The sequence below is a fragment of the Peromyscus eremicus genome, chromosome 4, assembly GCF_949786415.1.
Source record: "Peromyscus eremicus chromosome 4, PerEre_H2_v1, whole genome shotgun sequence".
NCBI lineage: Eukaryota > Metazoa > Chordata > Mammalia > Rodentia > Cricetidae > Peromyscus > Peromyscus eremicus.
Genome location: NC_081419.1, coordinates 78,703,108 through 78,730,662, shown reverse-complemented (window position 1 = coordinate 78,730,662; position 27,555 = coordinate 78,703,108). Strand labels below are relative to the sequence as shown.

The following is a 27,555-nucleotide window of genomic DNA, read 5'->3' as shown; positions in this document are numbered from 1 at the left end:
GTACGTGTGTGTGCGTGTGTGCGCGCGCGTGCGTGCGTGCGTGTGTGTGTGTGTGTGTGTGTGTGTGTGTGTGCGCGCACACACATGCCACACATGACTTACTGTGAGTGTTATTCTTTCTTTCTATCTTGTTTTTGAGGCTACCAACGCTGGCTTCTAGGCTGCTCTCTGGTCTCTTCCTCCACCTGAGCACCAAAGCATCCCAGGTTCTCGGGATTCCAGGGATTCTCCAAACTACTGAACCATCTCTCCAGCCCCCAAACGCTCTATTTTCATGGTCTATATTACAATTTCAATTCTGTCCTTTTCTTCTTAAAATAAGTGTAATTTCCAGCAGTCAGAGACAACGTAACATTTTGTTATACAAAACGAAGTGTATTGGGTACAAATACAATGAAGAAGACAGAGGCCATACAGTGAGTCTGGAGTCAGATGGCCTGGGTTAGTTAAAAATACCTTCTTTACCCCAAGCCTCAATTTCCTCTTCTATGGGACTGGGCTAGAAGTACCTGCTGAGCAGTGTTGCTCTACAGACCATAAATACCCCGGATAGGCACTTACATGGCAAGTACTCAGAGAAAGGCACATTTAGGAACATGGATTGTAACAGCCCTGCCAAGAATCAGAACTTTATTGCTGAGAAACGGTAAAAGACAATTTATCACTGAGTGAGAGGTTAGACCAGATAATTTAAAAACCCTTTCAACTCTCCACAAAGATTGTAACGTTCTGATCAATGTTTTCAAACTTGCTGTGGAGCGGGGCCAATTATTTTTTAATTCTTCAATCTACCATTTAACTGATGCTTTTGTATAATGCCATAAAAGTTGGATGACAAGGAACACACCACTTTAAAAAGGCATACGAAATAAAAGGCCCGTATTTTATCGCTGGAGTCATTAGATGTAAAATTGCTCCATCAAATTTGCCATAAAAGTTACTAAACGTGTTTTAATTATAGCTTGTATATTAGTTGCTTTTCTCATTGCGATGGTAAATACCTGATGGAAGGAAGGATTTCTTTTGGCTCACAGCTTGATGATGCAGTCCATCATGTTGGGGAAAACATGGTGTAGGGAGCGTGAGGCAGCTGGGACATTGTACCCACAGTCAGGAAGCAGAAAGAGGAAACTTGCTATTCAGTTTGCTGCCTCCCCAGCCCCCAGAATGGTGCCACCCACATCTGGGGTGAGTCTTCCCCTTTTTAATTCAGTCTCACAGGCACACCCAGGGGTCAAGTTGACCGTTGGATTTAAGCATCACAGCTTGCTATACATCAAATCACTGCAAAACTCAGTGGCTGGCTTGTGATAACACTGTATTTTCTATAACTGCAGGAGAAGCTTAGATCATCGGATGTGGGAAATTCTGGGAGGTTTGCCTAAGACACAAACTGGGGCTAAATCATCTGAAAGTTTGGGCAGAGAGGATTCACTTTTCAGGTAGCTCATTTCCATGATTGGTAAATGAGTGTTGGTTGAGCAAGGGGCTGTAACTCCTCTTCACCCACGTGGATTTCCCTGTGGAGCTTTAGGTCTTCATGGCCTGCCAGCTCCAGAACAATTGATTCAGCAGACAGCAATGTTCGAGTCATCCAGTCTTTTTTGACATGGTCTTAGAAGTCATAGTTCAACTTTGTGATATCTTTGACATAGTATCCTTACTTCATGTGGGCAGAGACTTCATTCAGCTCAAACCCAGGGAACACTTTTTTTGTTTTTGTTTTTGTTTTTTTGTTTGTTTGTTTGTTTTTGAGACAGGGTTTCTCTGTTACAGCCTTGGAACTCACTCTGTAGAACAGGCTGGCCTTGAACTCAGAGATCCACCTGCTTCTGCCTCCCGAGTGCTGGGACTAAAGGCATGAGCCACCACTGCCTGGTGGAAATAAAAATCTTTAGGGCATCTTGTAGACCAGCTGGCAGCAAACACTTGCCCCTCGTTTGAATACTTAACCTGTGTGCAAAGCAAGTTCTGAGTACTAGGGGCTGGACAGATGTCTTAGTGGTTAAGAGCACTTGTTGCTCTTCCAAAGGTCCTGGGCTTGATTCTCAGTATCCACATGGTGACTACAACCTTCTGGAACTCCAGTTCAAGGAGATCTATTGCCCTTTTGGCCTCCTCAGGCACCAGGCTCCAACACAGAGCACAAACATACACGAAAGCCAAACACCCATTCATATAAAATAAAATAATACTTTAAAAAAATCTGAACACCAGATTCCTAGAAATGTCCTAAATTCCTCATTATGCAAATGAGGAAAAAGATCTGGTGGCCTCATTAGTGGCAACATCAGGATTCTTGATTTCAGTTTATTTCTATCATGTTGGTTACAAGTCTCTTTTAGCTACTATATAATGAAAAAGGAATGTTTGCCTGGAGCTGCTCATTAAGCAACTAAGATGAATGGGATTGGGTGGGACACCGAGCCACAGAGAGGCTGCCGAGTCACCAACAAAACCATCTTCAAGGTGGTCATCCAACAGGCTAATTCAGTGAGCCAAGTTCAAAGGCATCACAACTTGACAATGAAAATTGACTTGATTGAGCTTCAAAGAGTCTATTAACTTGTAGCAATTATTTTTTTCTCAGGAGAATTAATTCATAGCCACTGGTAGAGAGCGGCCTCAGCTAGTGCTTTGAAACTTCTTTTAAGTCAGTTCTGAGACATACACGCCAAGCTGACGGCTTACAATCTTGCTTAATATCCACATTTCCAGAGTCAAATGATGAAATTTCAATCCTAATTACAAAGGAAATATGAAAATTTTAGCAAGTTCATTTTACAGGGTTGGGAGATAACCTGCTTCAGAAGTTGGCACTAAATCAATCCTCCCAGAGACACTGTAGGCTCTGTGTGTGGTTGTTAGGATCCTGCCACTCCTACTGTATGACCATACATGCGCAGTTTAGTAGCTAAGTAGGGGGATCTTACGTCTTACATCACCTGTGTGCTGCGTGATTGTGCAAATGTGCGCATCGAGGTCATAAAATCAGTGCATGCGTGGCATAGCTCCGTAAGCCCACATGCACATGTGCAGGGAAATCCTTAAAAAGCCAGTCACAGACTCCTCCTCTCTCTTCTGCATCCCCCCCCCCACACACACGTGTGTCTTCCCAGGCCTGGTCATTCTCTTCTGTCCACCCCGCCCTTCCTCCTAATAAAGCTCTGATACTGGGTTTTGCCATGCCTCCTGACCTTTCTCGCAGGGTAACAAGCGCCATATTTAAAACCAACAGTGGCGGCCAGCATCACCGGGGTTTGGGTTTGAGACAAGATCTCACTGAAGCCCACACTGGCCTCAAATGCACAGCAATCCTCCTGCCTCAGCCTCTCACTCCCAGCACAGATCATTTCTGAAGTCAGCAACATGTTAAAATTGCGACGATGAACACTGGGTGCATCATGGGATTCCAGACTGGGATTTTTCTTTCGGTAACTTTGTTCTTTTCCCAATTGAACCAGGAGCTCAAACAAGAAAAAGCTAAGATTCCTGAATCAAGAACAAAGCAAAAATTTTTGTTAGATAGTTCCAATCATAGAAAAATAATCTCAAGAATAAAAATAGCATATTCATCTACCATTTGCCTAGATTAACCTTTTTGTTGACTTTTCTCCCCATTTGCCTTACCATTTCCTCTTTATCTCTATACACGCATTCAAATTCTCTTTCTCTCACACACATGTACACATGCACAGTTTTTCTCAACCATTTGGAAATAAATTAGATATATTGTAGCCCTCCACTTATAGATATTTCAGTGTATGTTTTTGCTCTTACATACCCACAATACAGCTCTCAACTTAAGCAATTATAATTTTTGGGATGCTTTTCAATAATATTCCTCTTTATATCCCAACCTTCTCAACTAACTCAGTGATGTCTAAGGGGAGCACGTGTGTAGGAAGGTCACACACGCACATGCATGTCAAGGCCCAAGACTGAAGCCAGATTTCTGAGAGTTGTTATTGCTGTAACAAAACACCACGACTAAAAGCAACTTGGGGAGGAAAGGGTTTATTTGGCTTACACATCCTGAATCACAGTCCACTGAGGGAAGCCAAGGCAGGAACTTAAGTCAGGAACCTGGAGACAGGAGCTGATGCAGAGGCCATGGAGGAGTGCTGCTTACTGGCTTGCTCATCGATGCTTTCTCAGCCTGCTTTCTTACAGAACCCAAAGCCATCAGCCCAGGTTGGTACCCACAATAGGCTAGGCCCTCCCGCATCATTCACTAATTAAGAAAATGCTCTATCGGCTTGCCTACAGCCTGATCTCATGGAAGCATTTTCTCAGTTGAGGATCCCAACTCTTAGATGACTCTAGCCTGTGTCAAGTTGACATAAAACTGGCCTGCACACCGGGTGTCTTCCTTGGTTACTCTCTACTTGCTATGTTGAGTCAGGATCTCTCTTAAACCTGGAGCTCATTGTTACTGCTAGTCTAGCTAGCCAGCTTGCCCTGGGGAATCCCCTGCCTCTGCCTCCCATGTACTGGGATTACAGGGAAGCCATCATACCCTCCCAGGTTTTGCACAGGTTCTTAAGATCCAAGATCAGGCCTCAGAACTGTGTGGCAAGTGCTTTATTAACAGAGCTATTTCCCCAGTACCCAATGATGGTTTTGTTTGTTTGTAGCACTGTTTACCCAAGACTACGGGGTTCAGAATAGAACCGCATATTCCATTTAGTTGTCTCTGAAGCATTTCACAGACTTTCACTGTCTTTCACAGCATTAACCGCTAGGAGCTGGTCTCCCACAAAGGAGAGAACCAACATCCCTTTCGAAAACAGAACATTGAGATGGCTCAGTGGGTAAAGGCACTTGTTGCCAAGCCTGACCCACATGGTGGAAGGAGTGTGGAAGCCCATAGAGGTTTCCTCGTAAGATCTGAGCTTGCTTTACCCAGCAGAGCTGCACTGGAGGATTGCTTGACCATGTGCATGGTTTCTAGGTGATCGGAAGGGTCTACACTTGGCTGAGCTAGGGGGAGATCTTTTGCTCCGTCTCTTGACATTCCTTTAAAAGCCCTTTAGAAGAGACAGAAGGGACCGGTGGATAAGGATCCAGGCCCTCCCGAGGCTATCCTGTGTTTTCATCTGTTTCTCTCCCCTCTTTCCTTCTATCTAAATCTCTTATCCCTCACTCCTCAAGAGTTTCCTGGGGTAAAATGTGGGGGGTCAGTCTCCCAGCTGGTCTCCCACAAAGGAGAGAACCAACTCAAACAAGTCAAGTTCTGATTTCCAAGTGCACAGGGTGGCACACGTGGGTGACCTGTGCATATGCACACACACATACTACATAAACAAATGCAATTGTTTAACTACGGAAAAGTCCATCTCCCCTATAAATCACCAGCTGTTGTCCTCCCCTATGCACCCCATAAACATTTGCTCCTTCTCTACGTGTGTAACCCTGGCCTGTGTGGTGTCAGTGAAGAGCTAGGAGCTTTATGAATATGAATTCAAATACTCACAAGAGCCCTCTGTGGCTTTTCTATTTATTGTCACTTGCTGCAGAAACTGAAGCCCAGACAGGTGAAGTTGCTTGCCTGAGGTAAACAGCCAGTGAGAGACAGAAGCAGGCTTTAGCCACAGGGCTTTCAACCCTGTGCTCTGCTGGTTGGAAATAGGGCCTTCCTCCCGAACGAAGTTTTAACGCAGGAAACAAGGCGGAAAACAAAGAAAATACGCTAGTCAATAAACGCTGTGGACGCTCAGAGGAGAGTCAAAAGTCACGTCAATAACACCAGCATGCAGCATGTCAGGTGGGTGACTGGGTCCGGAAACACCAGGCTAAAAGGAGACAGTACTCTCGCCTTCACAGGGTTTGGGATTAGGAGCAATCCTTCACCCCACCTCCATCAGTCCCTTTCTCTCTCCATCCCTCAGAACAGGTGTTGGTTTTATGCAGCACTCTTACCTTCAAGGAAAAGTCACGAAACACAACAAAACCCATTGTCAGAGTTTTATTAGGAGGAGGGAGAAGACAGGACAGAATGTGCGGCCAGCCCTGCTGAAAAGACATGTGCTGAGGAGGGGGAGGGTACATGGGACCCGCCTTTTAAGGACTACCCTGCGCATGTGCACATGGGCCCACGTGGCTACTTTGCGAATGCACATATTACACGATCACACTGCACACAAATTACATGACCACGTAGTGCATGGATCACATAGGACATACAACCTGGAAATGACTAAGTGTGTCGACAGGGCATGCACTATCATGGGGGCATGGCTAGAATTCCTATCAACAGGATCTCACCATGTTGTCCAAGCTGGCCTCGAACTCCTAAGCATAAGAGATCTTCCCACTTCAGCCTCCTAGGTAAGCTGGTCACCATCACATCAGCTGTGTGTGTGTGTGTGTGTGTGTGTGTGTGTGTGTGTGTGTGTGTGAGCGTGTGCACACAAGTATGTGGAGAGGCTTGAGGAGGACAATAGCTGTCCTGTCTTCATCCCTGAGACAGGGTCTCTCTCTATACCTGGAGATCACCATTTTTTGGTAGACCAGCTAACCAGCAAACCCCAATGACAGCTCCCCCATGCCCGCCCTGCTCTCCAAGAGCTGAGCGCCGAGGTTACAGGCATGCACAACCCTACACAGCCTTTTTGATATGAGTGCTGAAGATAGGAACGTGGGTCCTCATGCTTGTACGGTAAGTACTCTAACCCAGCGAGCCATCATCCCCGCCTCAGCAGCCATTTCTGACTGAAGTCAGAAAACATCCCACAGCAAAGGGTGCCAAGATTGATGAGTCCCATTAAAAAAAAAGATCCTGATCCCGTAGAGTCAGCCCAGGAGCCTGCATGGTACCAGCTTTTCCTGTTCACCGAGAGAGTCCTCAGCACTCAAGCCGGGGTGACCGACCTCTGCCTGTGAAGAAGGGGCTTGAGCTAAGAGTGCAAGGTTAAGGCAGAGGCCGGTGACCTTCGCTTGGGCCCAGGCCTTGCGCCCGGCACAGCAGTATAAGAGCATCCCGTGAGAAAGCAGAATTAAAGATCCCAGAAAGCCGTTCTACCACTGAGCTACAGTGTAGTCAAGGCCCGGAACCGGAACCTAAACCACCACCCGATGTTCCTCAGCCCCTTGCTAGCCAGTTCCCAAGCCTCTGCTCATGCATTCTGAGATCACTTAGAGATCTCATCCTTCCAAGGGCCTGACTCCATACTCTTCCCACACAAGCTCTTTCCAGGTACAGGGCCATTGCAGACATTACCTCCTCTGCCTCCTAGACAGCCATCCCCGGGCTAATTTGTTGCCTTTGTGCTTTTCACATATCTTTATTACGTGCTTATTTTTTATATGTGTGCTTTGTTGACATTTCCCAATAGACTAAGCTTAAGCATCCTGTAATTGGGGGAGAAAGGTATTGATTTTTTCTGTTTGGTGATAAGAAGCTTTTTTGTCAAGAAAAAAAAAATTATTTGCAGTATAAATTCAGTCCTGTTGCTGGCTCAAGATGTGTGTGTGTGTGTGTGTGTGTGTGTGTGTGTGTGTGTGTGTGTGTAGGATTACAATATAAACAAAGTCCCATTGCTGTTTGTGTGTGTGTAGTTTGTGTGTGTGTACATGTGTATGTAGGGTTACCATATAAACAAAGCCCCGTTGCTGTGTGTGTGTGTGGGGGGTGGTTATCATAAAAAACAAAGCCCTGTTGCTCTCTATGTGTGTGGGGTTATCATATAAACAAAGCCCTGTTGCTCTCTGTGTGGGGGTGGGGGGAGGTTACAATATAAACAAAGCCCCATTGCTGTGTGTGTGTGGCGTGTATGTGTGTGTGTGTGTGTGTGTGTGTGTATGCACAAGTAGGGTTGCCATGTAAACAAAGTCCTGTTGCTGGCTCAGGATTGAAAAGTCTCTGCACCTCAATAAGCCTCTCCTCCAACGCTGCAATCCAAATCAGACTGAATTAGAAAAAGCCCTGGTTTAATAGGTAAAGCATTTCTGGGTGATTCTCTGGCCCTCCAGAGAGGACATGGGGAAGAGAGACTGAAGAAACCACATGTCTGTTTTCTGGGATGCACTTTAAATACCCTGTGGGAGTGGTCTTGAGCATCTCTGGGGAAGGAAGGTCTTGAGCTGTGTTTGGCAGGGCTTTCTGAGGGGCAGGGTCTGGGCAGAGAGGTGGGGCTTCCACCAGGACATTCCAGATCCATTGGGTCTATGGATGCCGGGGTGCCAGGGTCTGAGGTCTTCCACCAGAACAAGGATATGTGTGCGGAGGAGTGTCACAAATTTTCCTTCATAAGATCAGAAAACAAAGGTGACCACTCTCTGGAAAACCCTCATTTATACCCTGGTGCATTTTCTGTGTAGTGAGATGAGCCTGAATAGGCAGCAGGACACAGGTTGCCCCAGCTGGGCTGGAGGACCTCAGACAAGTTGCCTTGGCTGCCTGGGCTCCAGGTCCTCCACAGTACCACACCGGTAACAACAAGCCGAAGCTTCCTGGGAGGGCTCAGTGAAGTCAAGGAGTTCATTGTTATGAAGATCTGGACGAGCGTCTGGCCCAGGAAGTGCCATGTGGAGGATTATTAAGTAGTCCTGTCATTATAATTAAAACCCAAGACTTCAGCTGCTAAACCTCCCAGCTGGTGTTCCAGTCCAGCTCTCTGGGAGCCCAAGCTTTCCTGAGAAACATAGGTTGAGTTACTGGAGCAACGGAAGAAGCTGCTTCCCAACAGAGGAAATGCCTGAGGGGAGAGGAAAAAGTTTCAGGAACCTGATGGGTCAAGGTGTAGGCCAGGGAAGGGACGCTGCCCAGCTCCCTTACCCTGGGTCTGGACAAAAGAGTGACACATTCAGGCCAGGACTACCGGGGAGGCTCTGGGAGCTGGCCTGTCGTCTCTTTCTCTGCAGTCAGTTAGGGGTTAGGTATTGGAGTCCCTAGGGTGGCTTTCTGCAAACACTCTGCTTATGTACCCACAAGGGCTGGCGAGATGGCTCAGTGCGTAGAGGTGAATGCCCAGGTCCAATGAGCTGAGTTCGTTTTCCAGATCCTATAAGGTAGCAGGAGAAAACTGATTCCCCAGAGTTCCTCTTACCTCCACATGTACACCGTGGCACCACAGGGTACACAAAAGAATAAATAAACATAGTAAAAAAAGAAAACAGAGGGGCCTCCATGATCACGTTGTGGGATGGTGAAGGTCTAGGCTGATTACCTCTTAAATCTTACCATGAGCTGAACTATAGTTGGGGGTGAGCAACGAAGTTTACAGTATCCAGACAAAGATCATTTTATTTTGATTTATTATGGGTGCAGCCAGGTGTGATGTGATGTCTACAATACTAGCACTCAGGAGTAAGAAGAAGAAGCATTGTAAGTTCAGAACTAGCCTGGGTTAGAAATAGAGGTTCAGCTCATCTTGATGCACCTTACTTTACATGCGCGAATACAGTGTTTAGCACTTTGAGTAAAGTGGGAATGTCTTATATTTTAGTCTTTGGATACGAATCCTCCATTCTTACAATCTCACTGCCATATTCAACTAGATATAATTAAACAGAACAACACAGATTTACAAAAATGTTAGACTAATTTGATTGGTGTTCGATGAAGAACAAGGCAGCTGTTAGCTGAATGAGAACAGTGAGCATTCTCAGTATCAGGCCCTTGGCTAAGCAGAGTTTGTCTACATGCGTGAATTCCTCAGTGGTTAACCTTCATGTCACATACTGAATGCTAACAATTTGGAGTGCACGATCCTGCTAGCTGGGAGATGATGTAAAATAGCCGTTTTTAGACTTCAGAGCATGAGTCAGAATCACCCCTCAGAGCCTGTTCTAGGACCGGCAGCCCCCTGCTGAGTGTCTGTTTCTGTGTGTTTGGGGATGGGTCCCAGAGTCTATTTCCAGCAAGTTCACGGTGATGCAGATAACCCGGCTCAGCGACTGTAGTCTGGGAACTGCAAAGTTAGAGCGAATGTCCCCTCCCCAGGAGCACCTGCTGGCCACCTAGGCCATGATCCCATATAATTGGACTCATCTTAAATAGGCCACCTTGAGCAGTCAGATCTCCCAAGCACTTTGAGCATTTTACAGGCCAAGAGAGACATTGCTTCACGACTCCTCCTCTAGAATTAAAGACAAAAGCTTTAATGGCAGAGACGTTAGAGCACTTTCAAGTTAATTAAACATAGCTTTAGCTGCATGTTTCTGACATCTTGATAATTAAACACATCTAGACTCACTGGTGTTTGCCAATGGTTTTATGAAATAATTGAAAGTATATCAGAGATCTGTCATTCCCTGGGTCACCCTTGGATGAGTAGGTTGAGAAATGACCAGCAGGTGGCGCTTGAAGTCAGATCACGCCCCAGATGGGGGGGTGCAGGTGAACATACAAGCTGAGGTGCCAGCTTTAAATCCTCTAAGTAAGGTCCTCTTAACCACTTGTCATAAAACACCCTGAGACACACATCTTGGAAAATAGAAATGTCAAGCTCAGCATCTTCGCCACATTTCAAGCCAGGTAATTACCTTCTCTCCCAAAGGGGATCTATTTTATGTATTTGTGTGCTTTCTAGGTTACAAGTTTCCCAAAGGCAATGATCTTGCTGCCTTCCACTCACTCCACACAATGCCGGAGTGAAATGCACATTTACAATAACAACTTAATTATTCTACATCCCTCTGAGCTGTGTGATGGCCTGTTATATAATTGCCCGTAATACAGAAACCTATATAAACCTCATATAAACCCTTGCAATAAATGGAAGCTTTTATTTGACCTAGAAATAAATTGCTTATTTACTTCACCTTTCTGCGAGGAAAAAAGCAAACCATTTCCCTGCTAGTTCAAATTGTAAGTCATTTCACATCAACAACATTGCATTTTAGCTTGTCATTTTTATTGTCTTCAGAATCAAGGTCTTTTTTTTTTTAATGACACACAACAAATACTTTGATATAATCTAAGATAATAAAATAGTTGAACAACTTTGACTTCTTAAGATTTACATTTATATAGAAACAATCTGTGGGGGTGCCTCACCTCAAAATGAAGGTGTCTAAAAACAGTGATTCATCAACATTGCTTTAAATATTCGTTTGATTGAAAGATGTGTATTTCATTCCCAACTGAAATGTATTTCCATGCAGTTTCCCCTGGCTCCAAAGCTTTAGGCCATGGGAAGGTGACCAAGAAAAAAAGAAAGACTACTCTTCTCTCTTTCCTTCCCTAGTGTGAAGGACAGTGGCTAGAATAGGGTAGTTCCAAAGCCAGGAAGAAATTAATTGCACACCCCTAGTCCATAAGCGCCACAGTCACACCTAATCTCTACCCAGCACTGCCTATCTGGGAAGTCCTATCATGATGGTACAGTGCATGCTGGTCCCCAAATATTTCCTCCACTAATCTTGTCAGTTCCTATGGAGAGTCTGTGACCATAAATTCTCTCTAAGGGCTGCTCCCTTTGTCACCGAAGTCTTGGCCTTAGCAGTATGTCATGTGGATGCTGTGTCTTAGTGCCCAAGGAGAGTCCACAATCTCCTAAGAAATGCCTCACCCACCCTCACGTTCCCAAAGTGCCTAAGCATGAAGACCCCACTGAGACAGTGTTTTCACTGAACGCCTCCCCAAAGGTGCTGGGGACTCTGGCTTAGATCATCCCATTGATCTTAGTCCACTCGTAGATGTCTTGTTCACACACTATGTCTGAGTTGATGAGCAGGTATCTGTCACCGACACAGAAATGCTTCTGACAGGCAGCACACTTGAAACACTCCAGGTGGTACACTTTGTCCTTCACCCTCATCGTCATCTCATAGGCACGGATCCGCTTGTCACAGGAAGCACAGAGACCATCTTGACCAAAAAGCCTGGGGCAAAACAGGGGGAAAAAAAACGCTGAGAGATGGGACAGAGAAAACAGACAGAAGGGATTGGTGATTGGATCTATCTCTCAGGACTCCACAAAGCTAGGAAAAGCTGGACCTAGTGAGATACAGTGGCACACATCTGTAATCCCAGTACTCGGAAGGCTGAGGCAGAAGGATGGTAAGTTTCAGGCAGGACTGGAATACACAGTGATATGCTATCTCAAAATAAAAAACAAACCAAAAGCTGAACCCAGATGACAGCCCACAAATCTTTCCTTGAAAGCAGAGAGGGTAGGCTGGGTAATAGTGTGGCATTTTGTTTTCTGGTGTTCCTCTCTTCCCTGAGTCTTTCCTGCTTTTATCCATTCCTCTAGGCTTCGTGGACCAGCTATGGAAGAGATGCAGCTGAAGTGACTTGTGAGAAGAAGTTAGACATACAGTACATGTCCTTCCCCAGAGGAACTTTCTCAGTAGAAAAGGAGCTGGAGCCATCCCTTGGAGGGGTAATTCACCAGGAATGCAACAAAATGGGCATCATTATGAGCTCCCAATCCTACAACAGCAACAGACACTAATTTCACCCACTGGGAAGTGTGCCTTGAGTCATCTCCTCCGCTCTCAAGTTGCAAAGTCCATGTCCACATGACCATTCATTGGAGCCCCAGCTGCCAGGAGACAGGAGTATCCCAGGAGACATGTCGTCCCACTAATCATGCCTCGGAGACCCAGAGGACAAACAGCATCTCTCCATGATGCACAGAAGATCTTCATTCATGCTCCTCCTGTCCCCCTAGCATGACTCTCTGGAGAGATCACTTCGCTCACACCTAAATCAAGTTTCTCCTTAGCCTCAGTGCATCAGCCACTTAAGCTACACTTCGTGTTGGGGTTGGGAGAGGCGACTCGGTAGGAACCAGTGCAATGGTTCTCAGTGAGCTGGTCCAGGGACTAGCAGCATCTCAGTGGCACCCAGGAACTTGTTAGAAACACGAATTCTCAGCTATCCCTATACCTGATGGAGACACACAAGAGAAGTCTCAGCAGACTGTGTGCTAATGAATCTAACGATGGCTAAAGTTTAAAAAGGAGCCTGCCTGTAAGAACAGAACACCAGGACAAAGGCCAGAGGTGGCTTGGCCTTGGGTTTCTCTGAGCCACCCTAGTGGCTATCTTACTTGGGTGTTAGTGCAACACCTCAGGCGTGTCAGAGCATCAGAGACCAACGACCGAGCCAACACTGGCTATGTGAACACATCCCAAGTGTGCTCCCAAATGCTGATGCAGGGTCATTTTCACGTGGGGCTTAGAACACAGCACGTCAGCTTGTAGCTTCCACATAGAGCCTTTGTGACCATTTCCGGTAAATGCTTGTTCTTATTAGAAGTTCTTAGCAGCTCACAAAATGAGAGGATCGACTGGTGCATCCTAAGAGGTTATAAGGGGGGTAAAGGCAGTTACCAAAGTTTGCAACATTTGGCCAGAACGAATGGCCTATAAGAGGGGTCTGTAACCAGAGAGCAAGCTCAGCAGCAGCAGGGTCGAAGTTCATCTCTCTTCTGGATCCCACTTCCTGTGTGGGAAGCAGACTCATCAGTGGTGGAGAACACTATCCCACTGGAGCAATGGTGGAGATGTAGGTAACTGCCACATTGGAGGTCACAGAGCAGAAAGTACGTTCTGGTGCCCTGACCTTTCAGTGACACATAACTGAGAAAACAGTATGCACCGAACGAATCTGACTGCCTGAGGTGTGAGATCCTTAAGGAAGGAGGGAGCTTATTAAAGGGAAGTCAGGAAGCAAATTACCACACATCAGGCAGCTAATGGAAGGACAAAGGACTAACGTTTTGGAGATAAGCTCAGGTCCCAGAGTCACCTCTAACTAGCTAGGTGACCTGAGCAAATGACATGTCCTCTCCAGGCTTCTGTGTCTTATACTGTAAGCCTAGGAGCAGAGGCAAAGGTCTTGGCAGTCCATTCCAAACCAGGAACTCCAAGATGCTAACAGTAATGAAAATAAGCCAGGACTTGACACTTAACGTGTGTACTAATCCCTGGCTCAGAGAATCCATGCCTTGGCCGGATAGCCCAGAAGCAGACCACAGGTGAGGATTTATGTTCAAGTGATTTATGATGTCCTCAGGGGAAGTGGGAAAGAGGGGAGGGAGTGGAGTAGCAATCTCAGGGGCACAGACTCAGAGGGAGCTTTGGCCCCATGTCTGGGGACCCCTGAAGTATAAGTCCTATCTCCACGGGGCCTTGCAATCCCTCTAGGCTGCAGGGATTTGGGACTCCCCTGAAGTATGTGTCATTGGCACCAGGGTCTGGTGAGGCTGCATATTTCTGGCTACAACAGGTGCTGGCAAGATGTAGAGTCAGTTGTTGAAATGTTATAGGCTAGAGGGGACTGCCCTATATAAAAGTGCGTGAAAACTGGATCCATGGGGATCTGGGCTGGGCACCTACGTAAACAGCTGCAGACAACACAATGTAACAGTCACAGGTTCCAGCTGAGGGCCTGGATATTGAGGTTGAATGTCTCAAAAGGACTAGAAGACAGCTGACCATTCAAGACCATCATGGGGAGAAGCTGTTCTCGGGAGAGCAACTGGACCTCACTGGAGGACCACTGAGTCGTTCTGAACTTACCCTGTGAAATCAGCACCAGATATGCCAAAGAATTGAAGTAAACAAGCCCACGGCTAATGGACCATCCCTGAAGATGAAGAAGAAAAAAAAAATCCCTCCTCTGTCAAGAGGTGTCAGCGCCTTAAGCTTTCTGCTGCCCATTTTAATAACAATAATATAAATATTAAAGGGTGGCTGGGAACGTCTGCACTAATGCAGAGTTAATTAACATGTTGCCTGGGAATGTAGCAGGGAGAAGAATTATTTCGTGTCACCAAGACACAAGTTAATTAACACTGGGCTCTCCCAGACTATTTTTTTCCTCTCCTTTTTGAAAATGGAAAAGATTAACACGCCCAGGCAGCGCTGCCTTTCTTCCTGAATGTTCTATAAAACCGTGGAGATAGGGAGGAATCGGCTCTTTTGACCTTACTGTATCTGACTTCATTTAATAAGATTCAAATGATTGGACAGGGATGGAGGCAGGGCCCAGTGGGAATCATTTACCCAGCTGCTTTCTGACTGATTTGGCAGACCTGGGGTGAGTAAAACCAGGTCTGTATTTATCTCCGTTCTATTTTCTTATGACTTAAAAAAGAAAGAAATTCGACAAAATTGTAGTCAGACCTACTCGCTCTCTTTTCTTTTTGCCAAAAAGCCACTGAATTTACAATGATTTTCATCGAGGGATGCAGGCGTGTAAAAGCGAATTCAGTCTTCGGGGGACCAGATAAGCTTCCTCCGACTGCGGAATTACCAGAGGTTTTGTTTTTATTTCTCATGTGCGATGCCCTGAGAACAAGTACAGGATGGAAGAGTCACCCCAGCAGCCAGGGGCACTGGAGTCCGAAAGAGCTTCTTCCACGGCCTAGATGGTCCTAATACACCGGGGCTGCATGCTCGGTGGACCCTCTGCCACAGTCGGCGACAAAGAACTGGCAGCTCAACAGCTGACTGGATCCGACAGGACAGGGCACAGTTACCTCCAGTGCTGCTGATGGAGAAGCTAGGGATGCTAGAGCATGCCAGGTAGACACCCACTGGGTGCCAGCACACTCACATGGAGAAGAGCATGCCCCCGGTCAGGAGAAATGTTCCTGCCTCACTTGGCCTTGTACACTTCCCATTTCACCCTTCCACGCTCCCATCTCCTTGTCCATTATACTGGAAAATAATTTGTGACACCCACTGCGACACAGGTGAGTTATAAAACCAGCTATCATCTGTTTCTTCAGCCATGTACCGACTCAAGCACTTCATTTGTATCATTTTAACCTTAGAAGGAACTACAATCACTACCCCCATTTTACAGCCAAGAAATAGAGGCTTGTGTCCTTTGCCAAGGTCAGAGCACTAGGAAGCAAGGAGGCTATGACTCAAACCTCCTGACTCCAGGGCCCTCACCCTTTATAGCTACTGAATGCCATCTTCCTGCTATGAGACTCGGTGCTTGGAGCTTATTAGCAAGAAAAGATTGTTATTGTAAAAGTTCTTATCAATAACATTGGAGTTATACAAAAGAATATCTAAATATATGCATATGTTTATTGAGTATTAAAATGAGGTCTTAAGAACCCACCCCGAAACTTATAAATGAACTCTCTCCCTACCCCCAGTTCCCATGATATTCTGTTTCCCCATGTATACTTCTCCAAACCCGATCCTTTGGTATGCTCCCCAGAATTTTGTCCTCATTCTGAATTCTGTGTTTATTCTTCTCTTACCTTTAAAGACACTAGTGATTTACCACACAGGGTTGTATCTCTGCAAACCTGGCCATAGCGGAGGAAGGCTCACAGCTCCTGTGCTGAGGCAGCTGAGGCTCAGCCTCCATGGCCTAGCCTCCTTGGGCAAGCACCTCAGGGCCAGAGCAGGAGCTAGAGACCATATGTTCAAACCCAGATGTGCCCCAGGAGTGTGACAAAGGTACCTGAGATAGTCTCTCCTGCACAACTTCCGTCCCAGCTTGTAGTAAAGGCGCCGCCCCACCTCTCCCAGCCGGCACCCACAGAGGTCACAGCTGAGGCAATCCTCATGCCAGTACTGGTCGATGGCTTTCAGGAAGTAGCGGTCCCCTATGTTCTGCTGGCAGCCACCACATGTCAGCAGGGATGGGGGTATCTGCAGCACCTCATCCACTGGTTCCCTGAGGAGGAGGAGGAGGCCAAGCATTAGGGCTAAATAAACTCACAGAAGAAAGGCAAGGTCCCAGGAACAGCTCCATGCCAAATGGGGGACCTCACTCCACTGCTTTCCAGCAATTCTAGGAGAAAGGACCTCAGACTGCAGAGACACAGCCAACCTCCAATGAAGATGGGAAGGAGCAAGCTAGAGAGAGACCCTAACATTTGAAAATTCGAAGACAGGATACCCGAAGGTGTCCAAGGCACCTGCAGGTGGCGCTGTGCCCTTGACTATATTCCATCACTGTTGTGGGCCCCTCGGATCTCTTCTACCTTTCCCCTCTCTTCTGTCTTCCCAGATTCCCCTCCTTTTCTTCTTTGGTACCCAGGACACATGCACTGCCAAGTCCCAGAGAACATACTTGGGACCAACAGAGCTGCTCATAGTCAAAGCATCTGACGACCCAATGTGCCAACGATCTACAGATAATCTGTTGAATTCGCCCTGCCGCAGCCCTTTCCGGTGCACAGACTCAAAGGGAGATTTAGCTCCGTGGATAGAGAGGGACTGACCTATCAGAGGTCCTAGGTTCAAGTCTCCGGTACTACCTAAAGTGCGGATTTAATCCCAGCCAACCCAGAGGTGGAAGCTGGAGGATCAGGATCTCAAGCTCATCATCAGCAAGAGGCCCAGGACTACATTAGACTCTGTCTCAAAACAACAAAAGAATATTAGATCTGAACGAACCTTTGCAAAGAAATCTAGAACACAATACTGCTGTTAAACAGATAGAGGACATCAATCAGATTTTTCTTTCTTCACATACTTCTTTTTTTTTTTTACAATAGTAAAAGTGTTCTGAATAAAGTTAAATTAGTAACAAAAGTGAAGAAAGAGACAAACAATGGTCTAAAGAGATTGAAAGGTGATTAAATCGATACCAAAATCTCAATCTAGGCAGTTAGTTCACAGTGAGCTGAGGGATGTGTCCTTTTCATTCAAAGGATGGCTTCAGAGGTAAGGCTGCTTGCTGTCAAGTCTGATGATCTGACGTGGATCCCCGGGATCCACAGCGTGGAAGGAAAGAGCCAATTCCAGCAGGTTGTCCTCTGTCTTCTGCTTGTGGACCCATGCACACAGACACAGACAGACAGACACACACACACACACATACACACAAGTAAATGTACAAAATTGTTTTACAGTCATACATAGGGCCTTCTGCTTGCTTTACTTTCCTAGAGCCTAAATAGTTCTGTTTTTAGATAAGAAGAAATAACTTTTCTGAGAGAAAATGAACGTGGAAGAAGTGATTGTGACATCAAATAGGAGACAGGGCAGAGCTTAATGCTTGCTGATGTGTAATAATTAACCAGTGCTCTCTGGAACCTTATTCAAATAAAACCTACTTTAAAAAAATCTAGTTGTTTTGTTGTTGTTTTAATTTTAAAAATTGGATTTCATTCCTAGTGTGAAATGCCCAGTGGGGTTCTCTTGGGTACCCTGGGGTGATAAGTCTGTGCCTCTTCTTTTTATTTGGCACTTTTACCAAATGACCTTGTGGCCTAATTGGCCAGTACCCATGAAATTCAGCCCCATTATAATTAGGGACAGTGAGGCTTGGGGAATGTTTATTGGGCACCCAACACCTTCATTCCATTAAGCATCCACAGTAAATATTTAGCTAAATGCTAACGCCAAATCTACCATTTTTGCATAAAACATAAGATTACCTTCTTTTAGAACCAGGAAGTTTGAAGCTCAGGCCAGTTTCTTTAAGGAAAAAACAACAACAACAACTAAGTCGAGTTTTGGGGGTTTTGTTTATTTGTTTGTTTTCAGGGCTTAAGATCAAACCAGGTCCCTACTCTGGTTAAGCAAGTGCTTCACCACTGAGATGTATTTCTCAGCTCTTTGTGTTTCCATTGTTTTTAAATTTTTATTTTAATTGTATGTCTGTGTGTAGGTATGCACACATAAGGGCAGGTGCCCCAGAAAGCTGCACATGTGTACACGAGTGTACATGTGCACACACAGGTCATAGGACAACTTTCAGGAGTTGGCTCTCTCTTTCTATCATGTGAGGCCTGGGGATCAAACTCTGGTCATCAGGCTTAGTAGCAATCACCTTTAGCAGCTGGGGCAGCTTACAAACCCTTTCCTTCCTTTTAAATTCTAAGACAAGACCTCAATAAATTGCCTAGGCTGGACTGGAACTTTCCATTCTTCTGCCTCAGCCTCTTGTGTGTATAGAATTATGGGTGAGATGGGCTAAGACCTTATATAGTTTTAATAATACATTAGAGTCTTTGTTTCTATAGGGCCTATGGAAGCGTTTCCATCCTATTGAGAGTTAACTAAGACCCTTGACCTGTTCAAGCACACCAATTCAGAATCTACTCTCTTCTTTTGCACAGCTCATGGTCTTACTTCGGACTTTCAAAAACACACACAGAACCTCCATCATGCTTGATGCTAATGTTATTACCAGTCAACTTTGAAAGAGAAGAAATTGCACTTATCTGGAAGAAAACTCCCCAGAGTTAAAATGACCTGCAGGAAGGCAGGCGGGATCCCCAAGTGCCTGGTAGAGGACATCTATGCTCCCGGATTCTGGCTCCCTGTGTACATGCTGCCTTTGCATGTGCCTAGACAAGGACCAATCTGTATTTGGAGAGGGGATGGTTAAGACCCAAGCTGGCTTTGAGCAAACACACAGTGAGGCAGCTGCAAGGTGAGTGAGTTACACTAGAAAAAGACATGATTATCTGAGAGCAGATAAGGGCCGGGCAAGACACTGGCTCCATCTATCTCTCTGTAATTAATGATGATGTGACATTATCTCTGGTGAACAATTCAAGCCAAAGACTGAATGAGATTCACCTTAAGTTAATATTTGACTTTCCTGCCACCAGCCTATCCTGAATATGATATCACAGTACCCAGGTAGCTCTGATTTCCAGCAAAATTTCTCAGCAATTTCCCAGAAAGAGGGGGAAATGTTCTGTAGGCATATCCCACCTAGCTTGTCCATGTTCAGTTACAGCCTTCCTACTGGGCACATATTGTGGGACTATCAATGGACTTCCTGGACTAGGTGCTCACTATTACAGCCTTGGGATACCTTTCTGTGTTCTAGTCTCAGAGGTTAAAAAGGCACAGACTTTGGAAAGAGAAAACTTCCTTTACAGAACTCAACCCTCAGGCTGGAAAGATGTCTCAGCCATTATGGGTGTTTTCTGCTCTTCCAGAGGACCCAAGCGAGAGTCTCTGCACCCAAAATGGGTGGCTCACAACCACCTGTAACTCCAGCTCTAGGGGATCCAACACCTCTGGCCTCCGGGGGCACCTGCCTTTAGGTACACACACACACACACACACACACACACACACACACACACACACAATTAACAATAAAAATCCTTTTTTTTTTTTTTTTTAAGGAGCTGAACTCTGTAGATTCAACTTCTAATAAAGTGGCTATGCTGTGCTGATAGGAAAGCAATAAACACCAGTTTGTCTGACCGGCTCCCTTACCTGGAGCATTATGTCTTGTCCGATCTCTGCAAACTCAGAGCTCAGATGTAATGCTAAGTTTATTTTTAAAAGGGAACAAACTGTAGACAACCGAGTTGTTTTTTAAAGGGTTGTTATTTTTCTCCTGAGATTTTTAGGAAGCTGGTCTTTATGTCAACAAACCTAGGTCCTTTTCTGAGCTGGTGTCTTAACCTTCAAGACTGAAGAGTGATGTTTATATTCTCGCTGGATCGTGGGACTTCCTGTGTTTTATGAGAACATGCTGGGTTTTTATGCTGCTGACTGAGGGTAAAACCCAGGTAAATAAACACCACAGAAGGCTGAAATTGAAGGGGGGGAGGTGAGTAGGGGAACTTCAGCAGGAAAGCACAATTCTTTTAAGGCAGGAAAAGAAAAAAAAAAGCCACCGAAACAAATGCTCCTTAAAAGCACAAATGGACAAGTCATTAACCAGCTCCTTTGGTCTTGTGTTAACAAATCCCTTCAAAGGATTAGATGGAGACTTCAAAGGAATAAAAACTCAAAACCAGGCAGCTAATGACTCTTAAAAGGGCATTTGCGTGGACAAGAAAAATGATACCTTAAGCATTCCTGGCTCCCCTTGTTAAGGCTAGAAAATGGGCTGGGGTATGGGCTGCGAATGGGGGATGTTCTTTGCAAACCAGCGCAAAGCTCAGGGAACAGACAGTACAAGCTCATTACAGCTCCGGTTCGCTGACCCCAAGCCCTTCTGAGAGTTCAGTGGGATCCTGCTCCCCAGAAAGTATACCTAGACAAAACAACACACACACACACACACACACACACACACACACACACACACACACACACACACACACCCCAAAAATAAAAAAATTAAAATAAAAAAAAATTTTAAAAAAACCCACCACCAACAACAACAAAAAAACGGTGCACTAACTTTCGAGGTTCGCATGCCCACACTAGAAGACTCCGGGGAGGGGCGAATATGCACCGGAGGAACTCCGAATTAGCTATTTTAAAAGTCTCCGGAGGCCTGAACCAGTTCCCAGGTGGACAGACGGACCCCATCAATGCCCGCAGCCGCTCTACTCGGGGCTGAGTAGGAGACCGTCTGGGACCCTCAAAACGGTCTGTTGGAGTGTCTCCCTCTTCCAGAGGGACAAATGGACAAAGAGAAAGGGAACCCAAAGGAGTGACGAGGGAGGAGGCAGAATCCCTCCATCCACTCTCCCTGCACTGCACCTGCGCCTCGGAGCTCCAGGTGCCTGCTGCTGGGCAAACTTTCTGGCCCGGGTGAAGGTTTGGGGAGCTTTCCAGATAGCCCAGAGCGGCTCGCAGGGTCGCCGGACCGACCCCTGTTACTGCTTCCGCCGCCCAATCCCTCTCGGTGTCTCCGGAGTCACCCGAGAGGCCCGGGGAGCCCCTGCGACACCGAGGGACCAAGGGCACGCCGCGGGCGCGTACCTGAAGCCAGCCCCTCGCTGCTAGCCTGGGACCCGGTGGGGGGAGGGCGCGGGCACAGAAGCGCCACACTTACTCAGACGGGTCCAGGCTCTTCCTTTCGATGGCCGAGGACATTGGGGATGGAGGCGGCGTGCCGGGTGGCGGGGGCGCTCCCTTTGTGGCGCGTGTCTGGCCGGCTGCCTGGACTCGGACCCCCTCGGGTGCTCGGGCGCCGCCGCTCCTGCGCCTCCTCTTGCTCGGTCGCTCCGCGGGCGAGCTCGCCCCTCCGCGCTCAAGGACAGTCACCGCGCTCCCTTCAAACGCCAAAGAGAGAGAGCGAATCAGCCGGCTGCCCGGCGCGCAGCGGCCGAGGCAGGGGGCCGGGGAGCAGCCCGGCCTCCCTCCGGCGGCTGCGGCTGCTGCCGCTGCTCAGGACTTAACCTTCCATCCCGGTCCCGCTGCCGTCACCACAGCCGCCGCCGCCGCCGCCGCCGCCTCCCGGTCCCGATCGCGCGCAGTCGCAGGCTCCGCCCGGCCGCCCCGAGCCCCTCGCACCTTCGCCGGGGTCGGGGCGCCGAGGGCAGAGAGGGGGCGGCGGCCTGGGGGCGGGGAGCGGACCGCGCGACTCTCCCCGGGCTCCCTCCTCTCTCGCGAAGGTCTATTTTCGCTCAGCTTCCCTCTGTCTCTGGTTTCATTTCCTTTTTCCTGATCACGATTCAAATACAATAGAAGGAAATCACATTTAAAGAGACAGCTGCCCGCCCCCTCCTCTTTTTTTCCATTTTTTTTTTTTTTAAACGGGGCTCCTGGGGATTAGCAATCCAAACAGCAGCAGCCGCAGCAGCAGCAGCAGCACTGACTTGGCTTCTTAAAGGGGCCCGCGTCGGAGCCTGAGAGTCTCCCCTGAGCACCTCCCCAGGGGCAAGAAGCTGTGCTGCCACTAATTCGTCCTTTTCAGGATCCCCTTCTTCTGCCTTTCCCTTTTGGTTTCAGGCTGAACCCAGCCGCTCCAGCGGGAAAGAAAAGACAAGAATGTGAAATAAGCACCTGCAGAAATGCAAGCGTTCCTAGTGGCTGGCCCGAGAGCGCTCGTCTTGGGTTCGAGGTCCCAGGTCCACGGGTCGCTGTGCTCTGGGATGCCTGGGACAGCGCGGCTCTGCCGGCGGCGAGCTTGTGGCTGCGACTGAGCTCCAGAGAGGGGACGCGAGCTGTGCGATCAGGCACCTCACGCGTCGGGTGCGCCTGAGCAGTGCTAGGGGCAGCTAATTCCGCGGGGAGGGTGGCTGGGAGGGACCACACTGTCCGGGTCTCCTCTCCATCTGCTGGCCACAGAATTCCCTCCCTCAGCATCTTTCAAAGAGCAGACTCCAGCGCTTCGGCTTGCCCTCTCTGTAAAGTGCCCGCAATACTCGGACCAGAGGAAGTGCCTTTCCAATAATCAAGGATCTTACAGTTATTACTTAACTATTATTTTACCCTATATAAAGCAAAGAAAAAGGCAGGCTTGATCTGGAGTTCAGGTTTCTCCTTTAAGCCTGAAGGCAAGTTCTAGAAGGAGAAAGAAATACAGAAGGGAAGAAGACTCTAGCTAGCTCCTTTTCCAGGGAGAAAAACTTAGGTTCCCCTGGGCCTTGACTTCCTTGAAACTGGGTTCAGAAATGATCGTTCAAGGCTCGTTAGCTTATGATGATGCCAGTCCTGAGGCTTGTAAAGAGGAAAACTCCCAAGTGCTTTCAGAATCCATTGTTTTATCAAGGCCATAGGTACTTCATCCCCATTTTAAAGATTCTTTTTGCAGCCTAAATCAACTCACCCTGGAAGATGACTGCCAAAGTCAGAAGTGAATCCCTGGATGCTTAACGCCCCCGTACAAATCCTCATTGACTTCTCACTAGTAGTAACCTGACTCGCTACCCACAGATTCCTGTCATTACTTGTCTCCATGTCCTGAAGTTTGTGAACTGAAAGATGATAATTAAAATCTGTGTCTGTGTGCATGTCCTTGTGTTGGTCCAGAACCCACCCTCAGTATATAAAAAGACAGCTTCCTATTTAGGTCCTTGGTTTTTTTTTTTTCTTCATTAAAAATAAAAATCTTTACAATGTTTAGGCAAGCCTAAACTATATGATAAATATGTAACCTATCCTTCTACTTTCATTTCTATCTGAAGTGAAAATAAACACTGGTCGTGGTGGCATAGGCCAGGAATCTCAGGTGGAGGCAGGGGGATTAGGAATTCTAAGTCATCCTCCCCTACAAAGCTAGTTGAAGGTCAGTCTGGGTTACATGAGATGCTGTCTCACAAATAAAACCAAAAGAAGAATGAGAAACAACAATGATGCATGGGTTGTGATTTGCAGTTTATCTACTTACTAGTGATGTTTTAACGCCGAGGCTCTGGAACCAGATTGCTTGGGGTTGATTTAGACTCTATCAGCTCATGTGACTAGGAAAACTGCCCTCAAGATGCAGAATGGAGAGAGTGGCTGAGGATTTCGCCTATTTTCTAATCTGCCTTTTACCGCCCTGTGAACCGGGCTGAACAGCATGAGTTTACATTCTCAGCACCCTTGTTAGTAAAATGGGAATAATGGAACTTACTTACTGGAGGGTTTGGTGTAACATACATACACACACACACACACACACACACACACACACACACACACACACGTTACCACTTTCCTTGCTCCGGTTATCCACAGGGAAAGTCGGTTTATTAAAATAAATGTCTCCTTGGGCTCCAAGAGGTAACTTTGGAATGGCCCACTCCAGGGCATAAAGATTCTTTTTAGTAAGATGCCTTTGCTTTGACCTGAGTGTGTTAAAGGGGAAAAAGAGAGGCGTGCACGCGACTTTGGGTCAATTTCTTATCTTTCACAACTCTTTGGGGAGAGCCTTCTTCGAGAAGGTGCATATATGATATGATATCTTAAGATTTCAATTTCACACACAGTGGCTGTAAGAAATTACTGCCTAGTAGTGGGACTTCATTCCTATTCTATGGGCAATTAAGTCACCCAAATTTAAGTATAACATTTAGAATCCAGTCTCAAAATGTGTTTTTATTATGACTGACTTCAAAGCAATCATGACCTTATCATATCTCCCGTAGCAACCAGTACCTGCCGTGATCAGGAGAGACTCAGCCACTCAGAGGCGATTTGAATGTGTAAAATGGTTCTTGAGAGCTAAAGATGTTCTCTCTTGATCCCTACCCAGCAGGGCTAAACTGTAATTCCACCCTCAAAAATATTAAATATCCTGAAGTTCAGACATGTTTCCAAGTTTTCCTTCTGAGATAAGAATGTCAGAAGTCTGAATCAGTCTGCATGATAAATGTGACCCCAGATGGATTATTATTTTTTTCCCTCACTGGGAATTTCCTTTTTTTTTTTGTCCTTCTTAGTACATTTACAGTTATTTTTCCAGGGAAGAAGAGTATCAAGTGACTATGATTACATTTCTTTGCTAAAGTGGACTTCTACTAGGAAAATGTCAACCATGACAACTGACTTTTTTCCCCCTTCCAACCATTAGAAGCTGAATTACGACATTCATCTTGTTAGCTGTGACAGTCACAAAAATAAAGCCCTCTTTTGATATGATTTCAACTCACATGCAAAATTCTTAAAACATTCAGTTGCCACAGGCATCTGACTTCCAGCCAATCAGGACATCCTTCAGAGAAGGCTGAGACTCGGACCGTGGGGACCATCGGGTACCACGGGGTACTGTGGGAGAAGCTGAATGAGTCTCATCAGCATTTGCAGACTCATTTGGGAACCTTTCAGGGCCAGTTAGTTATGTTGGTAAACTTAGTGATAAACAAGTCAGGTTTTGTAGGAAAGAGCCTCAAATAATTTTTTTCTTTTAAATCCCTATCAATTGAGTGTTAGGAGAATGGACACAGGAGTTACATAGACAGAACTCTGATGTGTGACTTGGGGGAAGTTACTTCACCTCTCTGAACCTCCATTTCTATATCTGTCACATGGAAGTTCCATAAAGAAGTTCAATAGGGGATAGAGCAGGGTCAATGTCACTGGTTGGTTGCCTGTTCATCTTATAGGGATTTTCGGTGGGATAATATGTGCAAAAATGCTTTGCACAATGATGGTGTCTAGAAAATGCTCAGAAATGATAGCGGCTGCTATTACCCCATCCTCCAGTGCAATCATCACCACATCAAGAAGCACCAATCTTTCAGCCAATCAAGACATCTGCCAGAGACAGCTGAGACTGGGGTGCCTCGGGAGGAGCTGAAGTGAGACTCCAGCATTTGCAAAACTTCAGGCTAGGGCTCCCCATATTTCAGTTAATAACCTAGGACTGTGCACCTCAGGCCTGGGATAGCTGCTGCTGGCAATTTCACTGTTTCCCTGCTATGTAGTATGCTCCAGCCACATTCCGATTTTATTAAGTGACTTCCTGCCTCCCAGTCACTTACGGAGTCACCTTTGAGAACTAAGGGGCCAGTGGCTAGGGATTGGGATCAGTTAGTAAAGTGCTTGCCACATGAGCCTGAGAGCCTGAGTTCTTATCCCAAGCACGATTGAAAAAGCTTGGCAGCTTCTCTAACCCCAGGGCTGCAGAAACAGGGGGTCCCTGTAGCTTGTAACCAGCCAGAGTAATCCATCATTGATTTCTAAGTTCAGTGAGAGACCCTGTCTCAAAAAAAAAAAAAAAAAAAAGAGTGGAAAGCGATAGAAGAAAACACTGATGTTGACCTCCGGCCTTCACAAGATCAGATGTATATACGTGTATGATAGAGATGGGAGAGGGAGAGACGGGCGGGGGGCGGGGAGGCCAAATTGGACACAGAAGGGAGTGTCCTGAAATGTCAGTTCCACACAGATCTTAACAGAGTACAGCTCACAGCTAGCCCTACTGGAAGGGATCTGAGAAATGCGGAGAAGTCTAATTTCCTCTTTGCAGCAGCTGGAGTTTGCAGGGTTTCCCTCCTGGTGAGCTTACCCATGCTTCACCCACAGCAGCTCTGCCTCCATTGACCTTTGGCTTGTGGCCCAGGCTCTCTGCTCTTCTGCTTCCACGTCTGTACACTGGGACTTTCGGAGCACTGTCTCCTATATCTTTACAGGACTCAGTGAAATGAAACGGACGAGGTGCTTGGGGAGGAAACTGGCGCAGACCATGTTTCTGTAGAACTTCGGAGCCATTGACAGTCATCTTCAGCAGAATGCATTTGAAGAGTCGGGCTTCAAGGCGGTTTTGAATGTCTGCTGATGATTCAAACCCTTTAACAGGCTGGGCAAATGAGAGTCAACTTGACTCCTTCTCCAACTGTGACTGACCCCTCCCACACTGGGTCCCGGACCTTGAGTCCCTTGGCTGCTTCAAGTTCAAGGTGAGCCAGAGCTGGGTAAAGAGACTCACAGAGCTGCCACTGTGCTCTGTTTCTATAAACTCTTCTCTGTAGCTGTAGGGGCAGTCTCAGCTAAGAAACAAACCACAGTGCATGGGACCCAGGTTCACCACATGTGAAGTCCAGATTCCTGATGTGGGCCTGGAAGGCCTTGCCATCTGACATGTACTATACCCATGACCTCTCCCCTTTCAGTCTGTATGCTTGAATCACACCAGCCTTTTTATTCCCTGCAACAAAGCAAGCTGGCTCCAGCTCAGGACTCTGCCATTACTCTCTCCTACGGCTGTTATGTCCCTTCTTCCTTTCTCTCTGCTTGCCCACTCTCCTCGTGTGTGTGTGTGTGTGTGTGTGTGTGTGTGTGTGTTTGTGTGTGTGTGTATGTGTGTGTGTATTTCTTAAACGGGGTTTTGCTTTAGTAAAAGATGTGCTTAAGCATGAAGGTTAAGAGGAAAAAGTTAGAGATGCCCAAGCACGTGGGTGTGGGCTTCTCAAAAAGGGTCACTCCCTCTTGTCTTTCTCGAGTATTATATTTAAATGAACAATACAGGGATAGATATAATTAATATTGGGGCCAATAGTTTAGAGGTAGTTTCATATTCATTTGTTTTTGAGATGGGATCTC

General features: G+C 46.6%; 1 protein-coding gene across 1 annotated transcript; it reads right to left on the bottom strand.

Moving 5' to 3' along the window:
- Positions 1-10,837: 10,837 nt before the first annotated feature.
- On the bottom strand, positions 10,838-26,734 carry Lmo2 (LIM domain only 2). The gene is made up of 5 exons (XM_059258909.1): positions 26,522-26,734; positions 22,591-22,726; positions 21,638-21,857; positions 16,388-16,603; positions 10,838-11,829 (listed from the first exon to the last, which is right to left on the bottom strand). Exons 1-5 carry the CDS (start codon positions 26,732-26,734, stop codon positions 11,610-11,612), a joined length of 1,005 nt encoding a protein of 334 aa, XP_059114892.1. The 3' UTR covers positions 10,838-11,609.
- Between the last annotated feature and the right edge of the window lie 821 nt (positions 26,735-27,555).